Source organism: Xenopus laevis, chromosome 5L, assembly GCF_017654675.1.
Source record: "Xenopus laevis strain J_2021 chromosome 5L, Xenopus_laevis_v10.1, whole genome shotgun sequence".
In the NCBI taxonomy this organism is placed as follows: domain Eukaryota; kingdom Metazoa; phylum Chordata; class Amphibia; order Anura; family Pipidae; genus Xenopus; species Xenopus laevis.
This window is the reverse complement of record NC_054379.1, coordinates 96,748,003-96,760,043: the sequence shown is the minus strand read 5'-3', so window position 1 is coordinate 96,760,043 and position 12,041 is coordinate 96,748,003. Positions and strand designations below refer to the sequence as shown.

At 36.2% G+C, this 12,041-nt stretch overlaps 1 protein-coding gene across 14 annotated transcripts in view; it reads left to right on the top strand.

The window, feature by feature from the left end:
- LOC108704156 (regulating synaptic membrane exocytosis protein 1) overlaps positions 1-12,041 on the top strand; it is a 203,831-nt gene that overhangs the window by 99,963 nt on the left and 91,827 nt on the right. For 12 of the 14 annotated variants that reach the window (XM_041563146.1, XM_041563143.1, XM_041563138.1 and 9 more), the window contains 5 exons: positions 1,069-1,181; positions 6,699-6,829; positions 7,020-7,191; positions 7,509-7,662; positions 7,853-7,924. In XM_041563146.1, the coding sequence (XP_041419080.1) occupies positions 1,069-1,181; positions 6,699-6,829; positions 7,020-7,191; positions 7,509-7,662; positions 7,853-7,924 (642 nt within the window). The remainder of the gene's footprint in view (positions 1-1,068; positions 1,182-6,698; positions 6,830-7,019; positions 7,192-7,508; positions 7,663-7,852; positions 7,925-12,041) is intronic. The other 2 variants (XM_018240564.2, XM_041563135.1) reach the window with 1 other exon arrangement.

Sequence of the window (12,041 nt, the reverse complement as noted above, 5' to 3'; positions counted from 1 at the left end):
ATGTATGTTATATGAAGAATCTTCCAATTTGTGTGTGTGTATGTATATATATATATATATATATATATATATATATATATATATATATATATATATATATATATATATATATACATTCACGTTTTGGTCTACATCCTAGACCTTTATCAAGATCTTTAAGATCTTGATAAAGTTCTAGAATGCAGACCGAAACGTCGGTCATTTCAATTAAGAACTATTACTATTTGTATAAATCCCCTGAGATTGCGGAACTCTGTTTTTTTTTAACGTTGAGCCATAACTCGACACCCTGGTGGTTGATACTATTGGAGAGTGCCTTCTCTTTGGTAATATATACTGTATATATATATATATATATATATATATATATATATATATATATATATATATATATCGTAAATATCGCTCCTTTTAAATCTTTTAATGTTGAGTCATCATTTTGTTCAACTACAGAGTTTTGCTGTGAGATTTCTGGTTTTGTCAGCTGCAAATACTTTCATAAATCATATAATTAAGTGTCTGTAATTTATTACATAGTTATGCCTCTATGAAACCTGGACATACCTGGGTAGTTCCAATGCTAGGCAGCTTGTATAGGTCAGCTCTGTCAGCATAAAAATTGCCTTAACACAGTAAGTGCTGAGTGTCCTCAGAGATCCACTTATCATTCTACTCTGCAAGGTTTCTAGAATTTATACTGTTTAATCTGACTCATACAGTCTGCTGGCTTTGAAGTAGTTCAAGTGTTTTCAGGCACTTGCGTAACATTGCAGGAAGGCTAAAACACTTGTCATGGAGTTAACTGTTCGTAATAAACAAAAACGTTTTCATGCACACAGGTACTAAATAAAAAAAATAGTTTTTATTAAAATACATTTGATTAGATATAAACATCACTGGAGTAAATACATAATATTAACACACAGTCAGAACGTTCTTGTTCATGTTAAACGTAACGTGGTTAGAAATTGCTCTGATTTTAGATGGGGAAAGTTCTATATGTTTTAAACACTGCAGATTTGATTTCATTTGATATGTGTTTATAAATTTTGTATCATTTGATTTTAGGTTCCAGTTCTTTTGAATCTCAAAAGATGGACCGGCCTTCAATTTCTGTCATTTCTCCAACTAGTCCTGGAGCTCTAAAAGATGCACCTCAGGTCCTGCCAGGACAGCTTTCTGTAAGTATGCCAATAGATTGTTGCCAGATGCACACATTTTTATAGTTTTGAAAATATCCAGATACACTTTTTGGCGCTGGTTAAAAACGTAACACACTCAGTACCAACTGTGCACTTTAGTACACTCTGCTTGTGCCACTGATAAGTAATTAATGGATGTCATCACTGAAATTCCAGAGCAAAATCCTTGAGCGAAAGGTTTAATATACCTTTTAAAACATTCATAATTTTAAACAAACATTTAATACTTTTTTAATACATATAATATTCCCACCCTACAATTGTGTAAATTACCTTTTATTTAATTTAGATTTGCTTGGGTATGTAGTAATGTCAATACAAAAATACAGAGACAAACTGTATATTCCACTGAATATTTACAAGTATGGCATATGTTTTTTTTTTGGCAGTAGTGCCTGAGGTATAGCTAGGCCTCATGTTTTGCTATAAATTCACTCTTTGCAAATGCATACTTTTTCAGAATCTAGGCCCTCATGTGAAAGGGTTTCAAAGATTATTTTTTATTTTATTAATAAGTTCTTGCCATTATGTGAGTTCTTGCTATATGTGTTGTTGAAGGTTTTGGTTATTTGGTAATGTCTAACCTCAAAGCTAATTCAGCAAGCAATATTTTATAGCGCAATTTAATTCCGGACATACAGGACTGAAAGTAAAAGTAGAAAAACACAGCCAGAGTCATTGTGGCACTTTTCAGGCCAGATAATGAACCTAATTGAATTGACCCCAGGATATTTTTCATTATTTTCTGAAAACAGCATTTGTCCTTTCAGAATGTTATTGTTATATTTTCTCTACTGGGGTATTAATGTGACTTTTTTATATTGTTATTTTATTTAAAAGAATGTAACCTTTGCTCTGTAGTTGTTCTACAAAACAATTTATGAATCTAGGGTATGATTTGTAAGGCTTTATTTGAGGCTTTAGAATCTATTACTAATACACATAAAAACAGAATTGTGCACCATGCCTTTAGGGGAGAAAATACATTTTATACTGTTTGGCAGTCATTGCAGGGCAGCCATAATAGATTTCTTAATGGATTACATGAACACAAATAGAACAAAATCAAGTGAAATTCAGCTTTTCTTGAAAAGGGCTGTATTGAAATGTGTTTTCTTAGCAATTATAAGTTTTGTTTATTTCTGGTTGTGTTAGCAAGTCTGTGATCTGAAAATCATTACTATTTCAAGACGTCTGAGACCAGCACAGAGTTCAAATAACTGCTTATGTCGTTTTTTAACCTTTCCAGTTCAATATGTCTAAGTGACAGTACAGCTAATTATATTGTAGTTACATTTATTTTTATTGAATTTTGTAATAAAGGTTTTACTGTAAGCATTATGTAAGGAATAGTAAAACACTTTAAATTAATATAATAGTGATTTGTTCATTAGTAATTTCTTCCTACTATATTTAATCACTAACCGCCATATGTAATATAAGGCACTACGTTTGCCCAGTAGCAGTAACCCATAGCAGCCAATAAGATGCTTGCATTTAAACAGGTGGCCAGTAAATTCTACCTTCTGATTGGTTGCTATGGGATATTGAACCTGGGCAATCTTTGTGCCTTTTATTACATAACCCCCCAAGAGTTTTGTGTTTCACAGACAATCAAACTAATACTAAACATGGGGTGGTGGGTTGGTTGACACATCACGCAGTGCTTGAACTAAGGGTAGACAGCAGTGGTATCTGCCTAGGTCATAGCGATTTTGGAAAAGGAGTGCAGTTCCAGAAAATGTATTTATTACAGTATGTAAAGAAGCACAGTATCTTATAGGTTCATCTAACCTCACCCTTAGGAGGCAATGATGTAATACAATAGAATATGTGGAATTAACTGACTAAAGAAGGCCTCAGATATAAGCCACAGGATGCAGGATGTTCTACCGATATTCATAAACAATCAAAATAACTGCAGCTAAAATCAAAATTTCCAAGGGAGCAAGTAGAGAGGTTTTCTCAAACCAAATCACTTTTCACTCAAAGTTGACCACAGAGTATAAAGATTAGTAAATCCATCTAACTATATTGGAGAGAAAAACACCCACAGCTTAAAGCAAAAGTTTGGGTACCCCCTGGCAAAATAACATATTTAGTTAGTTTTATAACTGAAAAGTAGTAAATAACTACTGCAGAAATCAGTGTGATAAAAAAACAACATACTTGCCAATGTTAATGCACAGTTACATTTTATATAGGAGCAAACATGATAGTAATTGTGGCATGTGCAACAATGTTGAAAAACGTCACTGATCATTATTTACAGATAACAGCTTATGAACACCTTTTGTATACAGCTTTTGGCTTTTGTAGGGATCATTTTACTTTTCTTTGCAGATCATTTCTAATTTTGAGATCTTCTTAGGCCATCTTGCATATGTTACATCTACTCACAGATTTTCAGTCAGGGGACTGGGAGGGTCATTCCAAAGCCTTTAGATTGATTTTCTTCAAGTAGCTCATGGTGGCTTTTGAGGTATGCTTAGGATAACTGTCTTGTTTTAGTAGGCCTCCCCTTTTCAGCTTCTTGGCTGACTGTTTCACATTGGCATCCAGTATTTGCTAATATTTAGTGGAATCCATTCTTCCCTCTACATGTACAGTGTTTTACCACTGGCTACCACACAACTCAAGACATAATTGATCTGCACCCATGTTTAACAGATTGCGTTGTGGAAGAATTTAATTTTAACTTTCTTATTCCAAAACAAGTGCTCTGGCTTATCTAGCTATTGTTTAGCATACTGTACTTCGATGTTCGACTTTGAATTTAATTTTAACTTTCTCATTCCAAAACAAGTGCTCTGGCTTATCTAGATTAGGGATGTAGCGAACGGCAGAAAAAATTTTCGCGAACATATTCGCGAACTTGCGTCAAAAATGCGAACGGTTCGCGAACGTCGCGAACCCCATAGACTTCAATGGGAAGGCGAATTTTAAAAGCTAGAAAAGACATTTCTGGCCAGAAAAATGATTTTAAAGTTGATTAAAGGGTGCAACGACCTGGACAGTGGCATGCCAGAGGGGGATCAAGGGCAAAAATGTATCTGAAAAATACATTGTTGACACAGCGCTGCGTTTTGTGCTGTAAAGGGCAGAAATCACACTACGTCACTCAGGTGATGTTTCTGGACATGGAATGTGAAAAAGCTCACACAGCTAGGTGGCACTTGGTTAAAGACTGGGCAAACAATGCCTGCAAGGGCAACGTATACAGTAGTGGATACGGAATATATTATTGCTGCTGTAAAAACATCACTCAGGTGATGTTTACGGACACGGAATTATTATTGTTATTTAGACAGAATGTGAAAAAGCTCACACAGCTAGGTGGCACTTGCATACCTCCCAACTGTCCCTCTTTTGACCACTCAACCCCCTGTCCCTCTTTTGTACTGGAAAGTCCCTCTTTTCTCTGAACTGAACAGCCAGAAAAAAAACAGTTTCTAACTTAATTAGCTTTTGGCAGAGAGCTCAGAACAGCTAACAGGTGCAAATAAGATACTTTGTAACAATTTTGACTCTGGTTGGTGCTGGTAGTGGTGAACTACTAGGAGGAGCAGCACACCAGTCCCACTCCCCAACACAGATAGACTAATAGCACTGGGCTCTTACAGTAGCAAAGTAAAAAAAACAAAAAAGAAAATAAAAGCAGTCCTTACAAGGACTATTGGGTTATTACAGCAGTCAGCAGATGAGATCAGAAGCAGTGCCCACAGCAGCTACATACAGAGCACTGCAGTAGAAGGTAGATTACTAGCCAGCAAAGCTACCTAACCTAAAATGTCCCTCAAATCCCTGCAGAGTTCTGTCCCTACAATACAGAGCAGTATCAAGTAGATTACTAGCCAGCAAAGTTACTATCAACTGTCCCTCAAATCACTAAACAGCTCTCTCCCTACACTAGCTCTTCCAAGCACACACAGGCAGAATGAAAAAACGCTGCAGGGCTTCAGTTTATATATGGAAGGGGAGTGGTCCAGGGGGTGTGGGGGTGGTCCAGGAGGGAGAGCTTCCTGATTGGCTGCCATGTATCTGCTGCTCTGGGGTGAGAGGGCAAAAATAAGTGCCAGCTAAGGCGAACCCAAATTGGCGAACGTCGCGCGACGTTCGCGAACATTCGGCGGACGCGAACGGTCGATGTTCGCGCGAATTAGTTCGCGGGCGAACAGTCCGCGACATCCCTAATCTAGATATTGTTTCGCATACTGTACTTCGAAGTTGCAGGTACGGCTTCTTCCTCATGATTCTTCCATGCAGATCATGTTTGTGCAAGTAACTTTGCACTGTGGAATAGTGTGACATCACTTATGTGTCAGCCAAACCTTCTTGCAGGTTATTTGCAATCATATGAGGGTATGCCATCTGGCCAGCAAACTAGCAGTTCTCTCTGAACGTTTTCGTGGTCTTCTAGATCTTTCTTTGACTTCCACAGTTCCCTCAACTGCCATCTCTTGATGACTATGCAAACAATGGAAACTGCAAGCTGAAAGCATTTAGAAAGCTGAAACTGCAAGCTGCTTTGTAGGCATCAATTAGCTTCATTATTAGATGCTCACTCGGTTGCTTACTGAGTGACAACCATGGACTCTTGTGTTGTCAACAGGTTACTATGCCCAATGACTATTAAGGCCTAATGAGGTAATTAGGGTCAGGTGCATTGCATAAACAGTTTTATCACTCTTTTCTTAGTATATATGTAATTGTGCATTAACTGTGCAGTTGTTTTATTACTTTTAAATTACAAAATTAACTAAATATGTAAGTTGGCCGGGGTGCCCAAACTTTATCAACAATGACTGACATTGTCAATGGCTTCATAGGAGAATAATAATATCCAAACCAACTTTTTGTCAAAATAAGTGTAAACATTTAACCAGGGCCAAATAATATGACATTTCATAGTTAAACACAGGAAAAAAAGTCTTGTTTAAAATACTGGTAACAAGAGTGTGCCGGGCCTCCCGCCAGAAAAATTTTAGGAGAGCCTGGCGTGCATTGCTCGCACCTGCCTACAACACTTCCTCCCCCGCCGTGTGCTCACTCAGGCACAAGCTCGTCAATTAAAAGAAGAAAGAGGTGGGGAGGGGGATATAAACGCTATAGAGAAAACAGCTTCCTCTATAGTTACTCCACTGACTGGAAAGTTTTCAGTCAATCCATTTTTCATATGTAAATATTTTTATTAGCATTATAGAAAAGTGTTCCACATTATAGAAAAAGATCCCTTATCCAGAAAAGTCACAAGCATTGTGGATAATAGATTCCATATTTGTATTGAGTCATATTCTAAAGTCAAGACAGGAATTTGTTAGATGTAACAGTAAAACAACCATAAAGGAATTAAACAAATGCAGTAGGTAACAACAATGTGTAGTATGTGTTTTTCTAATTTATTTTTTACATTTTAGTTTTAAAAATGACAACCTGAAATTTATATTTGCAGGAACAGTCCAAACTTGATTCTAAAACACAAAATCTTTGTTATAGGTAAAATTGTGGTACGACAAAGTGGGCCACCAGCTAATAGTTAATGTCTTGCAAGCAAGAGACCTGCCAACACGGCCAGATGGAAGGCCTAGGAACCCTTATGTAAAAATGTACTTCCTTCCAGACAGAAGGTAATAATTCTACAGACAAGGAATATTCATATGAAAGTACATTCACAAATATCCATATAATTGTATTATGTGTCAGATATGTGGCACTGTACTTCATTTATTGCTATCTGGCTGTGGACTATAGTGCAATATTATAAACCGCTAATAGATGGCAGTATGTAACCACTGTTTGTTTTGTTATTTAATGCAGCGATAAAAGTAAAAGGAGGACCAAAACAGTGAAGAAAAGCTCAGAACCAAAATGGAACCAATCATTTCTCTATTCCCATGTGCACCGTAGAGACTTTAGAGAGCGAATGTTAGAAATAACTGTGTGGGATCAGCCAAGAGTACAAGAAGATGAAAGCGAGTTTCTTGGCGAGGTATTATTAATCCAAAATTGTTTTAAAGCAAAAATTGATTATTTGCATCAGTCAGATAGTTTTAACCATTTCCTCTCTGGAAAATTCTGCAAGTACAAATGACCCTCCTCAAGTCAGAAAGTGATTAGAGTAAGGTAGGCACAGATTAGTTAATTGCTTTATGCAATTCCTTTTTCACAAAACAATGAAACCAGAAAGCTACAGACATTCAGTATTTCAATTTATCTTCTAGACTCATGTATTTTTTTGCTGGGAGGATGCCCATTAAATAAAATGTTTTGGTATCTAGACATCTGACCCTGCTTCGTCCCCCTTAGATCCTGATAGAATTAGAGACTGCACTATTAGATGATGAACCTCACTGGTATAAGCTACAGACCCATGATGAATCTTCACTACCTCTGCCTCAGCCATCACCTTTCATGCCAAGGAGACATGTTCATGGAGAAAATTCTAGCAAAAAATTACAAAGTAAGTCTGAGAGCTGTCCATCAACTGTGCAAATATGTGTAGAGACCCATCTCCTGTTCATGGGTTTGTCAGCACACATGTATTTATACCTTTCTAAAGCCTTCTCTGCTTTTCATATGCATTGTTCTTTGACTTATGTTCCATTAAATGACCAAATGTACTGGTATTTATTTGCCTTGCTGTTGTACAGGATCTCAACGAGTCAGTGATAGTGACATCTCAGATTTTGATGTTGATGATGGTATTGGAGTAGTTCCTCCAGGTGCGTTGTTGAATGGCATGGTCCTTCTCTTTGCTTTCGCTTTGTTCCGCTAATCAAAACTCAAGCGGGATGTTCATTTTGGAGATTCAGTGTATTGTGGAGATAAATCTGATAATAAACAAGGATCATTTCTATTAAAGTATGTAAATATGCAGAGTTTTTTCCAGATATCATTCTGATTGCAATAGTACTGCATTTCTATGAAACTCGTAAAACACAAGGTAATAAAATCTTCAACTTCACAATGCTCTGAGCCAATAAAAAATGCAACATTGAATTTTGAAAATAAACACCATATTACTAATTAATGTCTCCAGGCACATGGAGTAATTAGTTTCTTTGTCTACTTTACAGAGAAATAGTGTGCAATTCCAATAAAATGTTGCTGGTGCACGGTAGAAGTAACAGTGCATGCTGCATGGCTAACAGTCTAACTTTTGCAGAATGATACGTCTTTAAATAGACCTTAACATTTTCCTGTCAGGGCATATTTATCATATGTGGAAACATTTAATTGGCAACAAATTAAACACATTTTGAGTTAGCTGCCTCTTCACATTTATTAAATGATAAATAATCATTTATTTTTTTTAAAAATGATGTATCCTGTCAACAAGCCTGCAATCCTTGTGGCCTTTCTTGCAAAAACATTTTCAAGCCCACTACAGATTGTCAGCTTCAAGCCACCGTAGAGGCTTATATGTGACCCTAAATAACAATGAAGTGATGTACAAGACTTTCCTCATCATATTTCACTATAGAAAATAGTGAAAAGTTATCCTTAATGCTGTAAAGTTTGAGTGTAGTCACTAACCAATAAAAGAGTATAACATTAAAATTATTGTCAGAAAAAAGAAAATGTACCCAAGTGCATTTTATTTTAAGCTGTGGCGTGCAAATTGAATTATTTCAGGCCATGCAGACTTATAAATATTCTTTTTTGTGGCAATTGGTTTTATTTTGCACTTGTTCTGTTACTGAAATGTATATTACTGAATTTCTAAAAGTGTTTAAGACTAGAGAAACACAAGAGATTTTGAACATGTTTAACCTTTAATGTCTGCTCCTTCACTGTTGATGCAATCATTATTTTTGATTAACAGGAGCATCTACAGTAACTATATCTCAACATCAATTCAGTAAAAGATGAGACTGAACAAAAAGTGCTCCAATTGGTTAGTTTGTCTCATGTAATCAATTTGCCCATGAGATTATATTGGCTTTTTGCAAGCAGGTAGAACACTAGGAACTTAGTTAAGACAATGTTCTTATGTTCCCCAAATGACCGCTTTTATTTGCCTCATAAATATATAGATTTATAGGTAGAGACTATGCCAGGTGAATTAATGTTGAGTCTACAATAGGGCTGTGTCAAATATTCACATTCTGATAAATATGCCCTCTTGAATCACAGAGCAACATGGACCTTAAAGGGATACTGTCATGGGAAAAAATGAATCAGTTAATAGTGCTGCTCCAGCAGAATTCTGCACTGAAATCCATTTCTCAAAAGAGCATTTTGTCAATTTCCCAGCTGCCCCTGGTCATGTGACTTGTGCCTGCACTTTAGGAGAGAAATGCTTTCTGGCAGGCTGCTGTTTTTCGTTCTCAATGTAACTGAATGTGTCTCAGTGGGACATGGGTTTTTACTATTGAGTGTTGTTCTTAAATCACCCAGGCAGCTGTTACCTTGTGTTAGGGAGCTGTTATCTGGTTACCTTCCCAATGTTCTTTTGTTTGGCTGCTGGGGGGGGGGAAAGGGAGGGTAGGTGATATCACTCCAACTTGCAGTTCAGCAGTAAAGAGTGATTGAAGTTTATCAGAGCACACGTCACATGACCAGGGGCAGCTGGGAAATTCACAATATGTCTAGCCCCATGTCAGATTTCAAAATTGAATATAAAAAAATCTGTTTGCTCTTTTGAAAAATGGATTTCAGTGCAGAATTCTGCTGGAGCAGAACTATTAACTGATTCATTTTGAAAAAAAATGTTTTCCCATGACAGTATCCCTTTAACACTCTGACCTCTTTGGGATGTTTTATTTGTTCAACTTCTAGTAATAGCTTTATAAATAGTATGTGTGCTTGTGTGCAAAGAGCATGTGCACAATAGTATTGAACTGTGTCAATATAGAGTGCATTGCTCAAGGTGCATTTAGGATAAAGATACAAACAATGCTCCCCATATTTAAAAATCTTCAGAATGCTGTCATATTGAGTCTGGCAATTGCATATATTATCTGCAGCTAAACATTTCCATACATGCTGACAGCGAAATAGCAGTTTACCATTTCAGAGGTTGGTTGTAGGTGTTTTGAGGTCACATATAATTCAGGGCTACATTGATGTCATGCAATTTATTCTACATAAAAAATCATAAGCAGTGGTGGGACACACTATGTAACAGCATGGGTCAGTTGCACCACTGTATCAACAGAGGCTATTAGAGGCTCCATAATTAATGCGATTGAATTTCATCATTTGCGCTTCTAACTTTATGGGGTTTTTTTTTATTATTCACTCTGTGATTGACAGTGATCTCCATAGTGTGTTTTCATAGGCTAACTTTGGCTCTATGTGCTTCCTGTTGTCTTATGCTGTATTTATTGTCATTATGTAAAATTTGTAATGTAATCCATTCATGTTGTATTTGTACTACATGCACATGCACACTGTAAAAAAAATTAGGTAATGTTGCACCTATGCCACAACTTAACATTTATTTCAATAGTATAAGTGAGTTGTCTTGTCCTTTAGTTATTGTTTCAATATTTCTAAATATAGAATACAGTATTAATACATTTTTTATCTAACACAAAATGATGTTAAATATAAATGGTCATTTACAAACACAGCCACAAGTGCAGTGGTGCTAAAATAAATGCAAATGTTGCTCTAATTGATGGAATTTATTAATGTTACTTATGTCAAAATGTGCTCCTTGTACTGATGTATAGTTATGATAAGTGCCCTGTTACTTGTCCTGCCTCTGTTGCTGAATTGTGTGCAAGTGCCCCTGTTGAAGCTGGGGAACTCCGGAGCTTCCAGTACCTTTAATGTGGTGGTAATTTAATGGTTCCCACAGCAGTTTGCATAAATGGGAGCAGCAAAGTTGCTCTTATAAAACACCACGCTCAAACACAATTGTGTTTCTTTTGATGTAGCAGGCATAATTGTGGTATACACAGATCCCACATGGCCATGATTGTAATGGAATATTGGTAAAAAAAACCTGTCAATTTCTGTCCAAAAAATGCAATTTTGACACTGCACTGCATTTGTGGATGAACCTATAGGCTCCTTTTCTAGAATACCATTAAAGCAATCCTGCTCTGCAACAATTTGCCCACGAATTTCCACGTCAAAATTAGCGCACACATAAAAATTGATGTGCGTCAAAATTATTCAGATGCTCATTAACTTTAATGCAATTGGACCAAATAGTTGCGCATATAAAAACTGACGCTTGCCAAAATTGACACGCTTCAAAATTACTTTGATACCCATTGACTTCGATGTGTTTTGCTAATTTTTCGCCGTTTCATGAATTTCGCAGGAAAAATCAAAAGGCACAGATTAGCACATCACTATTAAGCAATGATAAATTGGGAAAAAATATGAATACTCCAGTGTACACAAGGTTTAGTCCATTACAGATGGAGTGGTCACTGTTATACTATACCCCTATAATACACAAAAGCCATGAATATCTTGTAAATTATATCCTTATAAACGGTGACTAGTGATGTCATCATTTATAAACGGTAAGTAGTGATGTCATTTTTGTCACGTGACTCACTAAAACTCGTGTATTATAATAAATAAAGTATCCCCTTTTGCAAAATATAAGGATATTCAGAATTCGGAGTTCCATGACCTTTATAAAAACACTTGGCCTTTGGCCTTGTGCTTTTATATGGTCATGGAACTTCTCTGTGACTTATAATATTAATATCCTTATATTTTACAATAGGGGATACTTTATTCACTATATAATGAATATATAAGTAAAGTAACAATATACAGTAATGCAGCTGTTTATACTGCATTTTTTGCAAAGAGATGCAAATTGCATGCATAAAAACTTACATGGTTTGGATATAGATATGCAGATGA